General features: G+C 36.0%; 3 protein-coding genes across 5 annotated transcripts in view; 2 read left to right on the plus strand and 1 right to left on the minus strand.

Moving 5' to 3' along the window:
* The window catches only part of LOC118743324 (serine-rich adhesin for platelets), a gene marked incomplete in the record, with an annotated part of 111,098 nt that extends 107,708 nt beyond the window's left edge, over positions 1-3,390 (plus strand). Inside the window, 3 exon segments of the mRNA XM_036475921.1 lie at positions 180-315; positions 1,055-1,216; positions 2,886-3,390. Coding sequence (XP_036331814.1) covers positions 180-315; positions 1,055-1,216; positions 2,886-3,003 — 416 coding nt within the window.
* A 7,656-nt stretch (positions 3,391-11,046) lies between these two features.
* LOC118743325 (vacuolar protein sorting-associated protein 35) lies at positions 11,047-17,539 on the plus strand. Of its 3 annotated transcripts, XM_036475923.1 has the most exons (10): positions 11,261-11,766; positions 13,457-13,646; positions 13,722-14,455; positions 14,519-14,605; positions 15,048-15,196; positions 15,428-15,781; positions 15,843-16,406; positions 16,471-16,546; positions 16,607-16,714; positions 16,779-17,539. In XM_036475923.1, exons 1-10 carry the CDS (start codon positions 11,698-11,700, stop codon positions 16,938-16,940), a joined length of 2,493 nt encoding a protein of 830 aa, XP_036331816.1. In that variant the 5' UTR covers positions 11,261-11,697; the 3' UTR covers positions 16,941-17,539. The 3 variants fall into 3 exon arrangements, with proteins under 3 accessions (XP_036331817.1, XP_036331816.1, XP_036331815.1); XM_036475924.1 differs by lacking the exon at positions 11,261-11,766 and adding an exon at positions 11,047-11,254 and having other exon boundaries at positions 13,722-14,605; XM_036475922.1 differs by having other exon boundaries at positions 13,722-14,605.
* A 1,899-nt stretch (positions 17,540-19,438) lies between these two features.
* On the minus strand, positions 19,439-23,485 carry LOC118743327 (tubulointerstitial nephritis antigen-like). Its single transcript, XM_036475925.1, has 5 exons — positions 23,292-23,485; positions 20,753-21,208; positions 20,500-20,683; positions 20,087-20,435; positions 19,439-20,011 (listed from the first exon to the last, which is right to left on the minus strand). Exons 1-5 carry the CDS (start codon positions 23,467-23,469, stop codon positions 19,868-19,870), a joined length of 1,311 nt encoding a protein of 436 aa, XP_036331818.1. The 5' UTR covers positions 23,470-23,485; the 3' UTR covers positions 19,439-19,867.
* Between the last annotated feature and the right edge of the window lie 1,070 nt (positions 23,486-24,555).

The raw sequence follows: 24,555 nt of genomic DNA on the forward strand, positions 1-24,555 counted from the left end.
TTGCGACCACCTGTTACTTAAATAAGCACATAATTGAAAAGTTAAAAAGCTTATAAAATTTTAGCCTACAACAATGCCATTTTAAGTACTGCACACGCTTGTATATGTACACACTCGTATATCGCCTGTTTTAATTGAACCAATTAAAATTGCGAAATGATTTTGTTGTTTAATTGCAGAGGGCAAAGCCATGGCCACCGCCTATGATTGCAAATTCATTGAAACCTCTGTGGGCATAAATCACAATGTCGATGAGCTGTTGGTGGGTTTGTTGTCGCAGATACGTTTGAAATTGGAAAATCCGGAAAAATCAAGGTGAGTGAATGAGTGCAGCTCGACGATAAATATGTAAATGAATAAAACGAAATTGCCACACTTTTGCATAATTCAATACAAGGCACGTACAAACACATACCTACATACATACACACATGTGGCCCAAATCAATTTTAATTACATTGCCAAAGCCAAAGGTGACTGAAATAGTAATGAAAACAATAAAGGTCGATTGCAGCAACAGACCAACAGATTGCGCCCCAAAGTGCAATGAGCACAAATGCCCGACCGGCGAGTAAGCAAGCAAAAACAAAACTGCACACACACTAACAAACAACAACACTGGTGCATTAGCAAAAATTGAAAACGAAAAACGAAAATAAGCTAAAAAGCAAATGGCAGAATCATGACAACAATTAAGCCGATTGAACAGCCGTATGGCAATAGTCGCAACGCCTGAACGATTCATTGATTGCGCGCCCAGAAGGCGGCATGAATTACCCACACGTTCAACGATGTGGCATTCAACATAAACAACAAATAGCAAGCACTTCCTTGTTGGTATTTCGCTATCTACAAATGTTGCTGCCGCTAAAAGCATTGTTGCTTTCACTTTGATTGTTTTGCTTCTAAGCAAAGCTGCTTGGTATTTTTTTTTATTGTGCTGTCACTTTGCTGCTTCAATTCTACGTTTTACCCATTCATTCACTTTCATTACAGTGTTGTACAAACATACCTACTTATTTACTGTTTCTATTCTTTTTCGCCTTCTTTGCAGGGATCTATTCCGTAAACGTTCGATTCGTAAGTCTAAGCGTCGCGCCTGCTCACCACTCAGCGGCGCCTGCCTAACCGGCGGCACTAACCCCAACTCACCGCTGGGACCAATGAATAATGTCATTTCCGATGCCAATACACCGCCCGGCAGTGCACAAAGCAGGTGAGTGAGAGATATGTCAAAAGATATGTTGAATACTTCGACATATAGTTATATGTAAGTTAAAATATTAGGGAGGTTCTTTTTGTGTAAAAACTATTTTTTCGCAATTTTTGAAACACAAACGTAGAAACAGATGTAAAGATTTTCAGTCTTGAGGTTTAGTATTGTAATTTATTTTGTTTTAAATATATCGCACTGAGGTTAAGTTTTTTAGATATGTGGAGAGTTATGGTGAGTTAGCACTTTTCTTATGAATACCCCAAATGACTATAGAGAGTTTTCACTCTCTGCATCTCTCCGTAAAAACTTTAGGAAGCTAACAAAAGTTTTCGCCCTAAAGTTTTTTCTAAAACTTTGAGTAAAATGAACGCCAAAAAAGTAATAAGGCCTGCCTCTGTAAAAATGTAATTGAAATTTGATCATTTCCATGGTTTTGGAACGAGTTTAGGTTAGTCTCGATTGTAGTTGCTGCTTTCATCCTGGAGTCAGATACACCACATTTCTCTAACACTGGAATCATCTCAATAATAGCTACATATCAAATGATTCCTTATCGGAAAGATATCTATCCTAATAGGGGCTTCAAGGCCGATCTTTTTTATGGACCTTACCAGCTCAAAACAGTTTTTCCACGGGGTTTGTAAAACCTGCACACTAAGAACTATTTTACTTTTATGAATACGGTTATTAGGGCTTTATATTAAAATAATATACATTTTATGAAGCATTCAACGCCTTTAGGTTGGTCCGATCTCATTCCTTGAACTCCCAGAGAAATAAAATTTAAACATCTTTTCGATGTAACAACTTCTCCCAGTAACTATTATTTTTCTTCAATATTAAAATACAACTCAGCAAATACAAATGCTCATTGGATAATTGATGTACATTAGACTGCATCACCAAAAAAAAATCACGGTTTTCCGCAGGGTTTACAAAACTTATTATATTTGAAGACGTCCACCAAAGTATTTCGGAAAAATATTAAGATTTACGTCAGCTGGACCGATTAGAAAATACCTCCAAAAATGGAGCTTTTTATGAATAAAAATAGTTTCTCAAAGAACTTTTTTGAACAAAATCCCACTCAGATGCCAAACAGTTTAAGCTTAAAAGTCTGCATAAAAACATTTCAAAAAAATTTTGAACAAAATCACAGAAATGGGAATTTTGATGTTATTTTTTAACTTTTTTCAAAGATGGGTTTTTTTTATTCATAAAAAGCTCCATTTTTGAAAGTCCAGCTCACATAGATTTTAATATTTTTCCAAAATATTTTGGTGCAAGTCTTAAAATATACATACCTAACAGATTTTATAATTCCAATGGGAACACAGTACCGTTTTTTTCTTTTTTTGGAGTGATGCAGTCTAATGTACATATCTGAATGCTATGCCGAATTTCCACTAGGCATTGAAATGACAAAAAATTGGAGGCATTTTAGAAATGCCTTTTGAAAATGAATTTAATTACTATTTTTTTAACGTAATGACTCAAATATTTTTAATGCCCAACTTTGTCATTAAAATGTTTGCCATTTAATGCCAAGTGGAAATCCAGCATTAGGCGTATGCGTATTTATGTTTTTCCTACAATCACCAATTTCTACACATACTACGTACAAACATAAAACTAATAACAGCTTGCATATCTCTTCCATCTCTTCCAGCCCCCGCAAATATCGTGGCTCTCGCACATCGACCAGCCTAAAAGTTAAGGGTCTTTTGGGACGTGTCTGGGCACGAGACTCCAAGTCGAAGAGTTGCGAAAATCTACATGTGCTGTAAGCAGTTAGCAGCTGTATTTAAGCTTACAGCCAACTTACTCGCTGTTCAACGTGTGAAAGCTGCATATTTGTTTTGAATGCGTGTGAATAGAGAACTACATACATACATATGTACATGAAGTGTAAGGAAAACATTCGTGTCGAGAAAAACGTTGGAATAAACTAACCAAAGAAAAATATTTGCCATATTTATAAGCTGTTCTCACATAAAGAACTGCGTACTATAAGAATTTAAGTGAAATGTGTGTGAAATATGGAAATGGTATGCGACTAAAAATACGAGTATAAAGAATGTAAGAGAAAATGTTTCATTTTTATTCTGTAAATAGTAGTATTGTGTTTTTTTGTATCTAAATTAAGTAAAAATTTCATCTATCATTGTATTACACACATATGTTTATATTTCTTCATCAGTAGTATTTTAAAAAAAAAATAGCAGTTGTAACGGAAAATTAATTACTTCCATACACAAAAAATATTTACATGTCTATATGTTCGCGATCATACACGCGCACTTTAAATGAAATATTTTTATTTTATTTTTCATTATTTATAATTATTTATAAAAATATATTTTCTATTCGTAAGTTGACTGTATAATTGTGTAATGAAAAAATATATATTATTTTATTGGAAACCCAAATTTGTGTTCAGTTCTTTATTTATTATCATTAATTAATTTTTTTTCAACTTTTTATTTCATACAGAAGTTTTCTCCTTTTGTCCTTTTTTTTATTGAAACGGTGTCATTTAAACGGAATAGGCGCAGACGCCAGAAGCTGGCTTGGTGTGGTTTTGTATGACATTCAACCAAAGGATAACCCAAAAATTGGACAGTTTAATAAAATACGTAGATAATTAAGTACCATATCCGTCAAAATTTTTAGGCGAATAATTTTTTAGAATTTCGTACCAAGTTTTATAAATGTCTTGCATTTCCTAGGACATGTAATTTTTGTAGAGTAAGAAATAGAAAATTTGCAATAAAAATTTCAATAGTAAGGACGATTATAAATGTAATAAATAGTACTCGTAGTTAGTACCAAATAAGTGCTAATACATTTTTATCAGATCTATGTGAAATGGAGTTGGGTTACCAAGTTTTTATTTGCACAAATGTGGTGCAAAATATTTAAATCTCAACCCATGGATTTTCGTATCTTTCGACACATGCAAGGCATTAAAACAGAGTTAAGGGTCCTAACTCTCCGAAAAAGCGAAGTTTTCAGCCATCCCGTTTAGAGAACAACGACAGTTCTTTACGATTTTGAAGTTGGTCTGATTCAGCCCACCCTAATGTTCAAACTGACTTCGAAAAGCATGCGACTCAGTAACTCATCACTGTTGCTTTAGTTCAGTAATAGTACATACAAGCAAAATATTGAAGAAATTAATTATTTGTCATAGCTCAATTATGCCACCTCACTCAGATGACACATTCAAAGGAGCTTGAGTTATAGGATCGACTTGTAAAAATTCTCACTGGGGTACCGCGCATATGTCTGAAATTAAGATATTACTGTTATTTCTGCCTGAATAAGTAGTACTGCAAAGGTCTGGTAGAGGGTACAACCTAGTTAAGCTCAGCTTTTTTGACTGGACACTACAAGCGCCGATCCTATTCTTCATCGCAGCGCAAAATAAAAAAATACACGACTTCCTATTTTCGATATACTCAAATTCTGGGGGTGGCTGGAAAAAAATTGTCCCACCCTAGTGTACATACATATCTACAGTGACTGAAAAAAGTAACCAGGTGTTGATTTTTTTTACATATTCGTAATATTTTTCGACTAACAAATTATATGCAAACCCAGATATGTTCAAAAAGTTCAGATTTAAAAGTTCAAATTTTTGATGAAAATTTGTTCAAGCTTGGACCATATTTTTATATAAAAATAATAACAACAAAATAAACTCGAAAAAGGAATATTTAAAATAAATCAACACCTGGTCACTTGTTTGAGTCACTGTATGTTTATTCTGCAGTGAATTTTAATAAAACCAGTTGCATTTTGTAGCAAAACAATTCGCCTTGGTTGAAGAAAATGTGTTTAAAAAATGCATTATCGTCAAAAAAAAAATAAATAAATCCGAAAGCTTCATAACTAGTACACCCGGTACAATGTACACACCAGCTTCCTGTTCAGACATCTCCATTTCTATTATTTTCTATAGGGTTTTTTGCACCTGGGCACTCTTAAGTATATTTGGGTATTGTAAAAGAAATGTGTTCGAAAACGAAGGCCCGAAGCTTGATTAATGCACACGCAAGCTACAGGGTGTCCATAAAATTTTTAATCATTTTTTAAAATGTAAGTAATTTGAAAATAATAAACATAGCTACTAATACATTCATATATGTATATACAATAATAAAATAATTTATTTTGAAGACAAATTAATTAATTTCTACATTTCATAAATTTTAATTGTTTGCTTACACTCAATATCCTCTAGTTGCAATTTTCAGAAGAGTAGAATTTACTATTTGATTGCAAAATCAACGTCAGATGATGAGTGTTAAATCCCAGTTGGGTTCTAAAATCAGAAATTAATTTTTGTGAATATTGCGGATAGAGAATATTCAATATAGCTACTGCTGTATTCCTGAAAATGAGGCAAATAAATCCCTTAACAGATGCGCACATCTCTGGCATCCCTGTTTTTTTTTTGTTTTTTGAATTTGTTTTAGGTGCTGGCCGTATAATAAGCACGGATTCAAATAGGCGAGCATATGGCAGCGATGGCCAAAATAAATCCTCGATATAGCCTTCCCTGGTACGAAATGTATGACATATATAAAGTCGGTAGCTTTTAACACTGTACTTGCTTCAGATTGCGAACAACACCAAAAAGGAACTGGAGACAGGTATACTGAAAAGAGATTATCAATAAATACTTAATTCCACCAATGTCCCTATTACCAAAAAAAAAGGAATGACAACTTAACTAGACCCACCTTGGCCAGGACAGAAATTGAGATCTGAGAAGAGACGATAAGTAGATATAAATTTAGTAATCACAGCTACTAGTAGGTCTATTAACTCTCGACAAAAGGCCTAATTGGAAGTCCCATCTCTCGAATATTACCAACAATGCTACAGGGCATTTTATGTCTATCAGAAACTACTTGATAAAATTTGGGGTAAATCACCCATGGTATTTGAATACGCTTATAAAATTCGTTCTTACAAAAGCTGAAAAAGTAAGAGGGGTCCCCCCTTAAGCAAGCTGCACCGACTGGTCGGCGTGGCCATCACAGGCGCTGTGCGCATCTGTCCTTGTTGTCATGACATTCATACCTCCCCTGTCCATTCTGATTGAAAAATAGGCCTGTGGAAGCGTCCTACGTTTGCCCAATGCAATCAGCATGAAAAGTGCAGATCGTCTACAGACTTAGAATTTCTAAAGTGGGTTGCTGTACAGCGATAATATCTACGATTGACGGAGGATCCAAATTATGGTATACCGACGGATCGAAGATAGACGACGGGAGTACTGCGGCAGGCATACTTGGACCAATATTCCAGAAAAGTCTGCCAATAGGCACATATCCAACTATATTTCAGATGGAAGTCGTAGCAACCGAAGTGTGTGTTCGAGATTGTATTCTTTCAAAAATTTATTTTTGATTCAGCAATGCTGCTAGAGTATATAGATTCATTTATGCATAAAAAAATAAAAATTTTGAAAAAGTGTCACTTTCGATTTGGTTCGCTTGGCGGTTATGGCTCGGTATGTCGGATCTTTAGGCAACGTTAAAAGCCTTATACTCATTTTACACTACAAAAATTCTCTTCCACCATCTGGGAGCCCACGATAGAGTAAGGCTGTGGTGGCTCCCGGGACATTAAGGGCTTGAAGGTAACGAAGGAGTTGTATGGGAGAGTCTTAGGCCACTTAATGACTATCTTGAATAAAATGACTTTTTTTTGTAGGAATGCAGGGTTTGTGTCGTAATAATAACAATAATAGTTTTCACTCTGTCAGTTCTCTCGAAACAAGTTGCCAGTGATGGAAAAATCTTGAAACTAATCAATTTATTTTAGTATTATGATTTTAGTTTCTCATTCATTTAAATAACTCAATGAAAAAAATATATAAAATATTAAATTGCTTTAAACATAAATATAGCGAAAAATTACATAGAATTTAGGATCACAGTTCCAAAATCGGTAGTATTGGAGAAAGTTTTAAACATCGTGCATTTTTTGTACACTTACAAGGCGAAATTATTAAAAAGTATTTACAAGAAAATATAAGTATAACATTTTTTTTTTTAATTTTTTTTTTAATAGTAAGTGATTATTAAGTAACGCCCATGCCTGTCCGTCCCGGATAACGTTTGTATGGTTTCTGGGTAGCAATTTTGTGTAAAAAAAATTAAATTTTTAAATTTATAAACCACCACTTACTTTAATATTAAATTTCTAGGATTTTAAATTTAGTAAAAGAAAATTATACATTTAAGTAAAAAAAATTGGCATTGACTTTATAAACATGTATAATAAAACTCGATTTTTCTGTAGAACAAATAAGAAACTGAAAAGTAGCGAAAAAGCGAATACGAATATTTTGTACGAGCTTCATGATTAAAAATTAATGTAGTATGTATAGAAATACATAGTAACAAAATCAAAAATCCATTTCGCACATAATTCCGGTGTAAAACTCTAAATGTTTTCGAAAAAATATGTATAATTGTACTTGTGAACAAAAATTATAATATTTGAGTAACGATAGTCGTAAATGAAAATTTTTGTACCCACTAGCCCGGCCCACAATGTTGGACATAACTAAATAGCAAACCATTTGATTATCGTATATGCATTTGTATATTTGTGTACTAAAATTAATAAATAAATATGTATACATACAAACATATTTCAAAAAAAAACAAAAAAAAAATATTGAATATAATCAAATATGCTGCACAATGGAATTTAAAAAATCAAACGATCGATTATGTCAAGATTATGATGGCACTGAAATCGACCAATTTGAATTATCGAAAAACAATTCACCGACAGCCGGCTGGTTGGCTTTAGTGTCACACGAATTGCATAATCGATTCGTTGGAAGAAAATGTTCCTCAAAATGGGGGATCAACAATTAAAATCGGTAGTAAAATTCGACGTATTTTTTTCATGTATTCATGTATGTGTCCAATTAAATCGTAAATGGGAGATTAAAAAAAAAAAAATAAAAATAAAATAAAAAAAATTTACTCATAATTTTGTTGATATTTTCATTAAAAAAAATGCCATACATTGGTGAAAAAATCCAAAAATTACCAGCGATAAAACATAAAATTCACTTACAAAAAATATTTAAAAATATATAAAAAATAATAATAATAAAAATTATATGTACACATAAATATGTATAATTGTCGTTCCAGATATATAATGTTTTTCGACTAAAAATGTGTACTGAAGAGAAGCTTGAAATTAATCAAGGCATATATAAGATTTAGTAAATGATTAACAACAAACTCGCATATTTACATTAGGGTGTATCACCAAAAAACAAGTTGCGTTATTCCACCGGAATTATAAAATTTATTATGCTTTAAGACTTCCGCCAAAATATTTCGGAAAAATATTAATATCCACGTCAGCAAGACCGTTTCGAAAGTACTTCCAAAAATCTTAATGTTTTTTTCCGTTGATAAAATTTTTCAACATTGACCTTTTAAGCTTAAACTTGTCTATCTTCTGAGGTGATTTTTTTTAGAAAATATATTTTTAAGAGTAAATAATTTTAATTATAAAATCTCACGTCAAACTTAATATTTTTCCGAAATATTTTTGCGGAAGTCTTAAGATATTACAAACTTGATGTATATTTCCGCTGGAAAACAGTACCGTGTAATAGTAGTTTTGAAAAATGAGTAAAGCGCATAACGGTGTATCGAATTTGTAGATATGTATTACTGGTGTTGGTAGACAAAAGTCGATATGTAATCACAGTGTAACAGTTTTTGCAGTTCAATAAAAACGTTTACTTTTGTTGAGTAGAACTAGCGAGCAGAGTGTAGTTGAGAGGGCTTATAAGAAATTGAAAATATAACTGAAATGCATATTTCGAAAAGCAACCACATAATTACATACATATGTACATTATTTTTTCTAAGTCAAATCGTAAAATAAACTTATAAACTTAATAAAATGTGCACTTCTTTTTATTTATTAATTTTTTGTTAAAGGTAAGTTAATTAAGAAACAAATAACAGTGTACCGTTGTCATTATAGACAATGCTTTTGATTTTGTTAACGTCGTCAAGGCTTCATGATTTCCTGGGGAGAGAAAGAGTAGAGAAGGGGAAAACCCTCGCTCTGTATTGCACTCATTATCTGCCCGATTACTTTACTTACTGGAGCCGATGGTATGCTGGCCTAAGGCCAAGGCCACGCATTGGCCGGCAAAGCGTTCAGCAACTTAAAATTAAAAAATATGAAATACTATTGAAGTGGCCCTGCAATGAGCGGCATTTCCAGAAGTTGAGCGGCGCCGCTCAGTAATAAAAGCCACTCACCGCAAATTGCGTGGGCTCGGCCTAAGAGGGTCTGCAAAGCCAGCATCAGCATGACCTATATTTCGCAAAGCTGGAAAAGAGGCAAAGTGTCTTTCATTGTCAAACCGAGAGGTGTGAGTTTGCGCCAGTTATACAGCCCGGGGGCAGACAGGTCTTTCTGCATTTTGTCTTTCCATTGTATTCGTGGGCGCCCTTTCCTCCGTTGGCCACCCATGAGTGCCGCGATGGACGATCTTTTCACCGGAGCCTCGCCATCCATGCGTTCAACATGCGAATGCCAGCACAATCGGTACAGTTTTATTCGCTCAACCATATCCACGTCGTTAAAAAGCGCATGCAGCTCGGCATTCCACGCCTTTTTGCAAAGTATTCATTCCATATCTCAAGTGTACTCCGGACGTCTGATACCATATATTACATCGTCACGTCATGTCTCACATGCATCCTGATAAAGACACTGGAAAGACTGTTACGCATGTATATCAGATACCTTTTCTAAGTTCCAAGGTATCACATTAATTATATTTAGGTCAGGTCGAACGAAACCGTCCTACATTAGAAAGTCAATCTATTACAAGCAGTACACTCACGCACACCGGCTATAGAAACATTTCCGTCGCGAGGGGACTGGCGAAGGCTGGAGAATCTCTTGATGAATCCGAGGTCGAGACAATAAACTGTGCAGACGAAGTCATGAAGAGGGAAATGTTCTTGTGATTCGCACGAATGTCTGAGTCACGATGGAACAACATACTCGTAAAACCCTTCAAAAGTGCAAGGAGCACAGAATTATATAGCGAACCAGTCTAGATAGAGCTCCTCCAATCTTAAAAGACATATCCAGACTAATACCCTGGCAAAAATCCTAATTGGGCCTAAGCCCTTCGTGCAAATGCAAGCTATTTGAGGCCAGTAGTGCGATTCCCGTTTTTCTTAACGACAATATTCGTATCGTTAGCTAACGATTCCGACAAGTTTCGTTAACTGCAATTCTCAAGCACGCTTTTAGCGAATATTGTCGGTAGATTTGTCGATAACCTAGCTAAGAATATTTTGTCGTTGAAAAGCCGACCGATAAAATTGTTTCAAGTTTTTATTGAGAAAAATTAGGCCAAATTCATCGGTAAGTAAACTATTATAATAAAAAATAACTAATAAACAAAAATTTATCACATATAGATGTGCTTTTTATTATTGTTCTTTTTATTTATTACACTGTGCAAGTTGAAAACATTGGCAAAGGTTTTGAAAGTTGATCCCACTTAATTGGGGCATTCTAAATTTTGTCAGATTGGCTCCAGTTTTCGAGATAACGATACTTGAACATTTGCTTCAATTTTAACTACGCCAACATGGCTCAACTGTCAAATGACACACAAATTTCCCACCCGATTCGCATTTCATCCCTAAAAATCCCAAAACAAATAAGTGGAAACAAAAAAACTTATCACCCTGTACTTGCGTAGTGTTTTCCAATGATTCCCGGTAGTGCATTCCAATGAAAAAATTCCAGCAAGTTTGACATTTGTTTGACAGATCAATTTTAAGAGAGAAAAAGATTATAGTTGGAAAAATTTTGCAATTATATTTTAAAAGTTAAGCAAACGCTTATTAAAGTGGCTTTAACAATAGTTTAAGAAAAAGAAGGCAAAGTTGCGCGTAAAATTGTTTTCTTGCACCACACCCACAAAGCAGAGGCGAATAGAACATGGTAAGTGCGCAGCGTTGGCCACAGCAGCTCCACTTTTAGACGAAAAAAGATTACAAAAATTGCAAAAAAATAAACATAAAAGCGGCAAACAATTGTGGCAATTGCGTAAATTGGGGAAAAATAACAAGAGTGCCTGAGCTGTACCGGTAGAGGTGGTGATAAGCAAGGGCTGCTGCTCCGAAGTCTGCACACCCACCACCCGCGCCAAGTGACTCGCCTTAAAAATTTTAATGACGTTGCATGACCATTTTCGACAATTTAATTGAATACCAATTTTGATTATTGATTTCCCACTGAGAGGTCATAAATATCGTAGCAAACACCACAAACGCCATAATCGGACTATATTTACCACAACATTTACAAAAACAAAATAAACTCGCACATAAAACCTTTATTAAGACAATTGTACTACCACCACAACTGCAATCACGGCGGTCGGCATGTATCCATGGAATTCAACATCTTACAGCCCAAGTGGCGGTGGCGGTGTCAGTAGCGAACGCCGCATGGTAATTGATCCAAATACAATAACACATACACTCACATTATAAAAATACTGCCACTTATCGGCTAACTGGTATACACCCACTTTCAGCAAAAACTCATTCATCTCCTGGTACCTTCCCGTCTTAATCCACATGCTCATATTGTGCGCTAGTAGTGTATAATGTGTCTTACACCTAACACTTGTGTACTTTTGTCTCTGCGCTAAATTGCAATGTTATCTATGAACAATTCAATCACATTGTACTTTTTTACGCTAGTTTGTGTCTGTGTCTAACGTTTCTCAAGCTGCCAATGATGTTAACTTGATTGTCATTAATAAATTCTAAGGGAAGCATCTGCCAGTTGACGGCACAATGCCTTTTATATTGTATCCTTTGCTGCAACGTATGCAAATCTTATGTGATGATAATAATAGTTACTTCTCTGATTATAAAATGCCTAGTGTAATTTCTTAACTATACTTGCAAACATTTAGATCACAGCAAACGTTTTAAACTGTCAAACTTTAACTGAAATCATTGCCATTTTCATTCCGAATGATCAGGCTTAATTTAACCAATAATGATCAACTTTATCTCGCTATTGTTATTGTTTAACTGAATATATGCAAATGTAGATGTGAAAATATATGTGTACTACATGTGCATACGTTCTTATCAGCGTCTACTCTTTTTAATAGCGTACACCCACTAGATTGTAAAATTAAATTAAAATCATATTCCAATGAACTCCTCGCTAGAGCACTAGAACAGCTTATTTGTCATTGCTTGGCTTTTAGAAAGACGTGACTCGGTCTGCATTTTTCATACTGTTAAATTTGTTAATGCTCGATCAAAAGTGCATAACGATTAAGATCTGAAATATTACACCTCCATGTTCTTAGTAACACAAGGGAGCACCTTACTAACCGAAAATAAAATCATGGAATCGCCAAGCAATAAAAATTTAAATACATAATTTCATTCAGCTCATCAAAACTTATTTTTAGGTGGCTTTTGGAAATGTTTCCATCGTTATTTTAACAATACCTGCTCAACTTCCATAAGTTAAAATTTTCGTTTTAAAAATTAATCTCCTGATTCTTATAAATCTACCTTCCCAATGCGCTTATCATTGACTTGGTGTGGCTGGCAATTCATATTTCTGTGTACGTTTGTAAAGTTTTGTGTGCATTCAAAAGTATTCGCTCATACACTCACATGCATATGTACGTAGTATTGTAGTTGTGGCTTCGGAAAAAAATTCATAAGAACATTTCCATTGTTGTTTTTACAATTGTGCTAATTGGTGTTGCTATTCTACTCATCGCCGCTGTTAAATTGCACTTCTAATATGGGTTATACATCTGATATTTAGAAAAATATATGTATGTTTCTACATGTATACAATCATATCTTAAAGCTTGCTCGAGTATCTGTAAATTCGGATGTATGTGTTTAACGGGCATTTATTGAAAGTAATTTTTCGCGCGATATACATATGAATTATGTATGTCGATCGGTTGTTGTTGGCTATTTCTCAATTGATGCCAAGACGCAAATAATGATTGGAATGAAATTGCATCTACGCTAAACAATGTAGAGTATGCCAACTCGACCTGCGCTTTTTTAAAACCATTTATGCTCGCATCATATGTATTAATGTATAATATTTATTTTATTTCATATTTTCATTTTCTGCGAAAATCTGCAGACTATGCCGAGTGGTCTAGACGATCAGGAGAAGCTTTTGGCCGAAGCTATAGGCACAGCGAAAAAACAGGCATTCCAAATGAATCACTTCCTCGACAAGGATCGCATATTGGATGCGCTTAAATGTGCTAGCACAATGCTGAGCGAGCTGCGCACCTCCATGCTCTCGCCGAAGAGTTACTATGAGTTATGTAAGTTAGTTGTACTGGTTTCTACATTGTCACTGAATTTCTCATACGAAGTGTTTCCTTTTTTCAAAACCTCAGATATGGCCATCACCGATGAGCTTTGCCACCTGGAATTATATTTGAGCGAAAAAGCCAACAAAGATACGGATTATTATGAACTTGTGCAGTATTCGCATACAATTGTGCCACGTCTATATCTGCTCATTACCGTCGGTATTGTGTACATCAAAAAAGATTCCACGCTTAAGCGTAGTATACTCAAAGACTTGGTAGAGATGTGCCGTGGTGTGCAACATCCACTACGTGGGCTCTTCCTACGCAATTATTTGCTGCAGTGCACGCGCAACATATTGCCTGATGTGCTTGTGGCAGAAAACGAACATCATGGCAATGTATTGGATGCCATCGATTTCGTCTTGACGAACTTTGGAGAGATGAATAAATTATGGGTGCGTATGCAGCATCAGGGCCACTCTAGCGAAAAGTCACGGCGCGAGAAAGAACGTGAAGAGCTAAAGATTTTGGTGGGCACGAACCTGGTACGTCTTTCGCAACTCGAATCTGCCACGTTGGAACACTACCAGCGCTATATATTGCCTGGTATATTGGAGCAGGTGGTTAGTTGTCGTGATGCTATTGCACAGGAGTACCTAATGGAGTGTATTATACAAGTGTTTCCCGATGAATTCCATCTGCAAACCTTAGATCCGTTCCTAAAGTCGTGTGCCCAACTGGAAACTGGTGTAAACGTAAAGAATATAATAATTTCTTTGATCGACCGCTTGGCGGCCTACAATCAGAGGAGTGGCAAGGTTTGCAAAACCATCTTTTATACATTTAAGCATACAATGATAGGAAATATTTTATTTTCGCAGACAAGCGGGACTGACATTGAGTCCATTATACCGCCTGAAGTGCAGTTATTTGAAGTGTTCAGCATTCAAGTGGCAAATATTGTGCAGGTGCGTAAACGATAAATTGTTCATAAATTGTTTTTCCGAACATATCGACCCTGCGCAAAATTATCGTACGTTACATTTTCTTACGAAATTCACTTTTTGATGCAATTTTGTTTTACAACCCATATCGCATCACCTGTCCTTTTATTACGGCTTAAATCCCAATAGCTACCCGAAAAATTTACTGCAAATTTTCTCCTATGTGACAATACATTTTTTTATGGGTGAAATTATCATATGTGCTAAGAAATTAGAATTTAGAGATCTTTCTGCAAAAAAATCTGCGTCTAGTTATATTTCCCAATTATCTCTGCAAATCTGAACTTTTGTATTGATGATGCTAGCCAGAGCAGAGAAAAATCCAAAAAACCCTTTCCTGTAAAATTTGGTTTTTGTAACATACGATAATTATGCTTGAAAGACTCTTCTGGAATTATATTTTTAGACTCGCACCGATATGCCACTGGAAGACACGATATCTCTGCAGATTGCGCTGCTAAGTCTCGCGCAAAAAGTTTACCCAGATCGCGTTGATTACGTGGATAAAGTGCTTGGCACCACGACACAAATCTTGGAGAGCCTAGAAATGAATAAGTAAGTAAATTTAATTTTTAACTGTAGACTAAGATATTCAAAGTGTACCTTGAAAGGTGCAATAGAAATGCCTCGAAACTTATTCTCAAAATATCCCCTGGTGTCGTCCGAGTTATATTGGAAAACCTCTTACTATCAGCTCCTTTTGCCTTTGAAGCTATACTTTGAATTGTAAAGTAAGCGTTATTGTTATAGCATCTAACCATGGAACATCTTCTTTATTATTTCAAGCATTTCTCATTTCCTGTCGGTAAATCAAGAATTATCGCGTCTCCTGCGCATTTGCATCGATTTCTACAACAATGCACTGACTGTTATACAACTAAAGAACTTCACGCCACTACTAGACAAGTTCGACTATGTTTCACGAAAATCAGTGGCCCTCTATTTGGTTATGAATGTGCTTGAATTTGAAACTCTCATACCAACAGCTGAACAAACTGAACATGTACTGACCATAATCACACCGCTAATCAAAGACGAGGAAGTGCCCATTGGTCCGGATGGCAAACCAGTTCCCCAACCAGTCAATGGTAATAACTTCGATCCCGAAGAATTCGCCGAGGAGCAAGGCATTGTTGCGCGGTAAATTTGGTTGACCTTTTCTTGCATGCACACAGCTAGTTAACTTTATGTTGTTTTGCAGTTTCATCCACTATATAAAGTCCGATGAACCCGACATGCAGTATAAAATTCTACAATCCGCACGCAAGCATCTGGGCGCCGGTGGCCCACAACGCATCAAGCATGTTCTACCGCCACTCATCTTTTCTGCCTACCAATTGGCCTATAAATATAAGGCAATCGCTGAGGAGGATGAAAACTGGGATAAGAAGTGCCAGAAAATATTACAATACTGCCACAGCACAATTGCGGCGATAGCCAAAGCCGACTTGGCCGATCTGGCGTTGCGTTTGTACCTACAAGGTGCGCTGGTTATTGGTGAAATAGGTTACTCAAATCACGAAACAGTGGCTTATGAATTTATGACGCAAGCATTCTCACTGTACGAGGATGAAATCTCTGATTCAAAGGCACAGTTGGCAGCAATTATGCTTATCATGTCCACATTCGAACAAATGGCATGCTTTAGTGAAGAGAACGCTGAGCCTTTGCGCACAAATTGTGCGCTTGCAGCCTCTAAACTATTGAAGAAGCCCGATCAGTGTCGTGGTGTGGTGGCGTGCGCTGCGCTCTTCTGGAGTGGCAAGTAAGTTCAGTCCAGACAGTTGCTTTTTCTATTTTAAATAACTGGTTATTTACATCTTTTATAGGAAAAATGGTGAGGAGATGCGTGATGAGAAACGCACGCTGGAGTGTTTGAAGAAGGGCGCACGTATAATTGCGCATGTAAGTAACAAGTAATACATTTACGTGCAGTAGAAATTTCTATGACCTGTTTCCCTTTAGTGCTTGGACGTTGGTGTACAAGTGCAGCTATATGTCGAATTGTTGAATCACTATCTCTTTTATTTCGAACGTGGTAATTCCCTGATTACTGTGGCAATGTTAAATCAGGTGCGTATGCCTCATAATATTTTCTAAAGAATGGCAAATTTTTAATTACCAAAAATTGTTTCAGCTTATCGCCAAAATCAACGAGGACTTACCAAATCTGGAGTCCACCGAGGAGACTAAACAAATCGAAATGCATTACAAAAACACATTAGCGCATATTAAAAGCCGCATGGAATCGAACGATGCGGGCTTGGAGGTTTCATTCGCCGGCATTTCCATAAATTAGTAAATGTAATGTGTCATTACTTAAAGCGCATATAGTTTTTGTACAGCGTGCGTTCTCAGTATGGTTTTTATTTGAATTATCTCTATATACCGTTTGCATTGTATGAATGATAGCAGTATGTAATTGAAGCGCCAGCAGTATGAACTTCCTTTTGAGTTTTAAAACACAAAACGCTTCCCTATTTTATTATCTGCTTAAGTTGTAACTACAGTGCTATTTTTTTCACTTCTGCACTTAATTTTTTGTTGCATATTTTACAAAAAAGCATAAAAAGCTAAAAATGGTATTCAGTTGTTCAAAGTGATTATATATATGACAGCTTCTATTATGTGTTTAGCGAATTAAAATTATATCGAAATTCCATTTATTGTAAATCGATTGGAAGACTATTATAAATATTGTATTGATTAAATTGTTAATCACTTGATTATTGCTAAAATTATGCCCATTTATTTCCAATTTCTTTACATATTTATGCCCATACTTACGATTATTATGTAGGCGATAAAGCTTGTTACTTGCTTAGCTTCTCCAAATCGGAATTATACTTCAATTGCTGCAATTTTTAGTTGCTTAAAACAACAACACATTCTCGATAACAAATTTTTTATTTAGTATTACTACACATATAAAAACAAACATATTACAAAAGAACAAAGTAAGCAATGGACATAAAAATTATGAACGCTGGAAAATATCCTAAATATTCGAAAGCAAAGCAACAATACTTTTCGGGTAGTAAGCGCTTAGAAAGTGTGCTGAAAGCATGCAGGAGCTACCGAATATGTCAAGATGACTTAAAAACTAGAAAACACTGATTATGATAAATTCTTAATAATGAATAAATAAACATTGAGATAACAGAGTTTTAGAAAAAAAAAACATAAAATTGTTTTATTTTGCTTTGGGAAGGAGTTTTTAGGTACTCAAAAAATAAAGTATGTTAACAGAGAAGAAGCACCCGTATGAACCGAATTCTTTATTGCTGCGCCAATTAAGTCATACATATCAGCAGCCTTTAGAAACGGACTTTTCATTGCCTATGTATGTATGTATGAGTGTTTTAAATGTCAAAGTATATCTATTTTTTACGAATGTGTCTTTTTTCAGTGTAACCAATCAATAAGCAGGAATGCAACAGGTGTCGGCCGCAGTCAACTTCAGCATACCAGGCGAATAGCACTGAATGGTAGGCTGCATGCTTCCGTATTACCATATCCATAAGGGTTGAGTTTTTAATCCAAGCTGGATATTGCAAATACTCGGGTCGGAGTATTTTAACCTAAGTTTCATAAAAGTGGATACATAGTTTCCTACATTTTAAATGTCATCTCCCGCGAACGCCTTCGCAGAATGAGATAATAAAATAATAAATATCATGTCGGAGGGTTAGGCAGAACTAAAACCAATATACTCATTTACTCCTATTAGCCATGGGGGCTTCGATTATAACAAAACGGTTGACACTCTTGCCAAATTTGTGATCCAATTGAATCTTTATGGTCCACAACTTTTTTTGGTCCATCGTGAAAATATACTTCAGAGCTTCGAACAGTGGCGAAGGAGAAAGAGGAAGGAGCTATGCGAGATATTCTCAACAAGCACTTTCTGCAGAGACGGACAGCCGGTTCTGTAGGCACGTGGATCTATACATGTATTCCGTGATTGCCCCCAGTTTCCTAATAAGATAAGTTTTTATATTTTTTTTTAATTTATTTAATTTCAAGGGTCAACCAAACCACATTCCATTTGGAAACTGAATGGGCATACAACAATAAAAAAAAAAAACATTTTCTATGGCTTATTAAAAGAGTTCTTTATTCGTACATAATAAATACTCGTCGCTTCTTTATTATTAACAAAGTAATTACAATTAAATATTAGCATTAATATTCACTTAAAACTGTAGCTTTTCATTTACAATGAGTACGTTTATACATAAATACGAAACACACATAACGTGCGCAGCTTTTTAAATAAATTTTACAACTAGCCTAAATATTAGATATGTATTTATTATATAAATTGCAGAATTGTTAAATTATTCATTAAAAAATTATATATAGTAAATTTCAAAAATAGCTAGTAATTTTAACTGAGAATGGCTGACTTAAACTTTTTTTTTGGAATTAACATAAAAATTACTTAGTACACATAAATATAATTAAACAATTACATACATAATTCTTTAAACTACATAAATATTTCGCAGTAATTGGCAGTAGACGTTTACCACTTTTTCTATATGTATGGGTGCTTGTTGCTTTCTACGCATTTATGCAGTGTTCGGTTGCTATAATTTTTGGTCTCAGGAGAGTTACCAGGCAGTTTAATTATAATATAATATTGAAAAAAAAAGAAATAATTTGACGATGAACATAAAACACAAATTGTTGTAAGGCCAATAAATAATAAAAAATAAAAATAAATAAATAAATAAAGATAAAAAAAATTAAAAAGTGAAGAAAGGACTGAAAGGGGAAATTTAATTTAAAAAATATCTTAAAGTTATTAAAATTACTTAAGCGAAATTATAAGCAAGCAGTCAAGTATAAAAAGTACAAATAAAAACCGTAAAACAAAAATACTAAATTCAATTAAAAGTGTTATGGTGCAACATGAGAAGTTTTTTTTTTTAATAGAAATTCGTGTATAAGGCACAAAGAAGCAATAAACCTACTTGCAATCACAAAAAATCTTGCATTTGTTTAGTTTACTTACAGCTAGAGAAATATAGAATACCGTTAGAGTTTTTATCTTATGCCTAAAACATACGCCGAAGCGCAAACAATTTCTTCACATTCAATACCACTTTCTTTTAAAGATTTCTTAAACTCTTTTGCAGCTATGTGGTTTACAAATATTTCAACTGGAAAAGTATACGAGATTTCTTTTTTGCTCACGCCTTACATCGAGCTCTTCGCATTTCAGTCCTTGCTGGTCCTGAAGTAATTGTAGACATTGGGCCAGGCGGCTAAGACATAATCCTCAATGCCGCATTCGTTGTCACCGCGCGCAATGCGGAAATAGCCATGTTCACCCCACCAGGGACCCCAGGAGTTGGCGGCAACCTGTTAAGAGAATAACGATCAGAATTAGAATCAGTTCAGTCATATTTTTCGCAATCTCTTCATCCGAACACACACCCAGTACTTGACGCCATCGTGCTCCTCACCCCAACCGACTAGTTTCACCGAGTGGAAACCAGTCGGACTGCTGCGACTGGCGGCGGTGTGCCGGTACACACCACCCGAGTAGGCAAAGAAATCGCGGTAGATGCGCATTGTGGCCTGCACCGGGCCGGAATGGAAGATCTCCGCCATTATATCGGTTTCGTTATTCAGCGAGTAAGCCGGACCTGTAGTGTAAAATTCATCGCGGTCGGAGATGGATGACGGACGGCAGCCGTAGGAGCTGAGTAAACGACGGCCACCATGACGAACTTTGCACGTCTCGCGGCGTCCCGTGTAAGGATAGCATTTCTCCTCTAAAACACTACAGGAGGAATGAATTTCTTAATTAGCGCATACTTTTTACTAAAATAGTATTACCAACTTACCCCTGCTTGTGGAGATAACGCCACGCAGCGTCCAAATGACCGCCATTGCAACCCTGCTGTTTGCGTGTACACGACAAAATATTCTGTGGCGATAGTTGCACAACTTCCTTGCCCTGCGATTGTATGGCAAAGCGATCTGAGGCAACCGATGTGGTGGATAGCACCCAAGATGAGCCGCACCAACCTACAAAAATTTAGCATAGAAAGTTAATGTAACAGTAACGCTACCATCTCTATTCTCTTATTCACCCACCTTGATCTGGCACATCATTTATGAGGCTCGCCCATCGATCCACGGCGTTGAATTGACGTGGCAAGGCGCCTGCTTTATTGGTCAATCGTGTCATTGCTTTGACGCGGAATGTTGGTTCCTTGGTACCCAAACGTAATGTTAGGCCCTCCGAGTATTTGTGCCCCCACCACTCGTCATATTTGCGTGCCGACCAACCTAATTGCCGTATGGAGTTCACATTGTTAACCAAATTGTCATCGGTGAGGCAAACATCACGATCGCACTCCACTACACCGCCTTCGAGACAACGACACTCATTACAGTTGTCGGTGGTGGTGTTGTATTTGTTAAAGTAGATGCCATTGTGTAGGCATCGGATTATCGGATCCGGCGCATTCAGGCAGAACGAACGGTAATCGGGACAGCAGTCAGAGGATTGATCGCGGTCACAGAATTCATCACAATAGCAGAGTGTGGCTGTGGGTGGAAAATAAGTACATATTGACAAGTTAGATGTGCCATTTTTATACACATATACATAAATACATATGTACATTGAAAAAAAAACATCAATTTTATAAATCGGTTTAAACAAATAACTAACGAGCTCCAGGAATACGCACTATCCGCTATGAGTGCTTTAAAAACAGGAACAAGGCCCTTGCCCAAGGGTTAATTAATAAGTTTATTAACTCGTTGTCTTGTAAACCTCTGACCGGAATCAAACGAACTCTTAATACAGAGACAAACACCCCTTCTTCTTTTTAAAATAGAGCTAATAATGGAAACTTCGAGAACTGGTCACGGACGTACCTACATATGTATGCCAGGAATATACAGTCTAATTTTCGGGAGACAGCATCTTCGGTAATAGCTTTGAATATGGTCCGAAGCTTTGAATGTGGTCCGAAGGGGTCATCTTGGACGTTAGAAAATATTAAAAGAGAAGCACGTAGAGTACACTGTCAATGGTGTATAGAAGACCATGACCGTTCAACTCCAATATCCTACGGTGTATTGGACCATAAGCCAACAGCAACATTTGGAGCGGTAACCTGGTCTCGAAGGTCGGACTTCAGCACAATGAGAGGATCCCTGACCAGGCTTCAGTGGCCAGCGCGCATCTGTATAATAGGTAAGGAAGTTATCCTCTACGTAGCGCCACTACACAAAGTCAATCAGAGAACAGACTGCAAAGAATTATCTTTTAAACTTAATGGAAGAGGACACGTGTAAAGGTAGAGTGCTCTTAAGCAGAGGGAGGTTAGGGGTGAGGGGAAATAAAAGCAAATATTACTATTTCCTAGATCAATAGTGATGACATGGTCTGTAACCAGACCATTCCAAAAAGTACCCATCGCGCCCACACCACAAGAGCGGTACGCAGTTTTTTAAAACCCGGCGAAAATATAGGAGTCCTAAGGACATGATCTCCATAATCATGGAAAAAACTAAGTGGAGATTTGCGCGCTCAGTTAACATTGGAAGAACTCACATGGGCTACCACAGGCCATAGAACTTACAGGAAGTTATAACTCGAAGAAATTTAAGAAGCTAATCACTCTCCCAAAGATTAGCTGCCGGCATATAGCAGGCACTAGAGATTCATTGCAGCATATGAGCCCATATGGATGCCACAGGATTCAGCTCAGACGACTTTTCTCAGAAACGCCATTTCATCTAGTTCTAGAAAAAGACGCGGGGCTATAAGAAAGAAAAAATGAATGGTGCTAAGTACGCTAAGTGGCTTTTCATAATTTATTTAGGGATACACGAGGTCTTTTAATGAGTTATGACATAATAGATGTAAGGTCGCAGAGGAAGATCTACATATATCGTGAGTCGAAAACATCTAGCTATCCCGTAAGGGTCGCGGTACTTTGATACTTCTGGGTACTAAAAGATCAAACAATTTAAAGTCTATTTTCTTTTCGTTGGACACCGTCTAAACTTCTAGCCAGTAGAAGTTTATAAACGAGGAGAAAGAATCAAGCCGATCGAGGTATCAATTGGGAAAATTAATAAAAAACCCAAGGATATGGTCAGCTTGTGACCTTTCTTCGTTCAAATCTCTCTACTTCACGGAGTTGGATTGGAACCGGGTGTCGGGACCCAAAGAAGGGCAAAGGTAGGCCACGAACCATACCAAGGTGGTTAGTGTGTTCACTCCACTTGGAAAATGGTACTAAAATGCTTGCATTTCGGGGCTCTTATCATCACAAGGAGTTAAGACGTTGTGCTGTTGAGCACCGTAAGATAAGATCGTCTTCGACGAGAGGTACTCACGATAAATCTCGCACACGGTTGTACGGGCTACTTAAGATATACTGGTGTTCTGCCAAATGTGAAGGTAGGGGAGTATTTTAAAGGATTTGCGAATCAAGTAAAATCGCTCAAATTTCTTAGGGTCATAGAGGGTTTCTTTGTAACACTGTATTTCAGAAGTTTTGAGGATATCTGTCAAGAGCACTATAATTTACCCAGAGCGGCAAAATCATACTAAATTAACATAGTCTTAATAAATTTCCTTAAAAAAAAAAACGATTGCTTATTTACTTACTTGAAATTGGCATCGCACAGCCATCTTCTCTGTTTCGACAACAGATATTCTTCGCCGCACAATAAGGACCCGGATAGTCATATTTGAGTGTGTGATCAAAGGCCACTACTGCGCCGAGTAGTGTGAAGGCAGTGAGCAACCGCAGGCCCATGGCCGCCTTACCAATTTTACGATTCATATTTTTGCAATATGCTGACAGGCTGTAAGTAGAGAGCGAAAAGTTAACAAATTAATATTAGTCATCGTAATTTTATTGGCATATAAAGGATTAAGAAGAAGAGATTAAGTCAAATTACAATTTCATATGGTGTACATATGTACATAAGTATGTACGTAATAATACAACGACCCTGTACTTTTAATTCGCAATTTAAATTTATTGCAAACGTTAACCCAATTTCGCATCAGAATGTGCTCATTTATTGAAAAATACTATATATAAACAAACAGCAATTTTCAGCGAACTTTTTTTTTGTCTTCCTTAGTTGGTTATCTTCTTTGTAAACGTTGGCACTGTGTAGATCTTTAACATGAAAAAAGAATTAATATCAACAACTTGGAAATAAACAGGGAATGTCTCCCATGGAAATGTAAAAAAGATAACAAAATCCCTTAAAGTATATATGTGCAAATGTAAAAGTGAACGCATATACTAAATATTTACACAGATTTATGTACATTAGGGTGCATCGCCATAAAAAAACCGGTACTATTTTTCCATCGGAGCTATAGAGTTTATTATATTTTAAAACTTGCGCCAAAATATTTCTGAAAAATATTTAGACTAACAGGAGCGCGGTTCATATGAAAATACTTGAAAAAGATTTTTTTTTTATAAATAAAATAAGTTTTTAAAAGTATTTTTCCCAAACGTTTGCTTGAAAATGTTTTAAAATTGTATCAGCCGAATCATTGTAATCGGACTTTTGGAGGTGTTTTCATGAGCGTGTAGCTCCCATAAATATGGATATTATTTCGAAATATTTTGTTGACGGAAGTCTTACTCCCAAATTCATAAAAAGAACTAAAGAAGACTTTAACTACATTATAAATCGAGAATTTGTATAAAAGCCTCACTATAGAACTATTTAAGTCTTTTATTTTTTTTTATGAAGAAGGCCATTAGAATATAACAATTTGTTTTCATGAGGCACCCTAATTTTCATACATATGAACATAGTATGTCTTTAGGTGTATATTTACATATTTGCATACATATTTTTTTCCGCACTGGAAAGCTGCGGGTAAGTGTGGCGACAGTAGT

This window comes from Rhagoletis pomonella, unplaced genomic scaffold (genome assembly GCF_013731165.1).
Source record: "Rhagoletis pomonella isolate Grant_MI unplaced genomic scaffold, Rhpom_1.0 Rhpom_scaffold_00007, whole genome shotgun sequence".
Lineage (NCBI taxonomy): Eukaryota > Metazoa > Arthropoda > Insecta > Diptera > Tephritidae > Rhagoletis > Rhagoletis pomonella.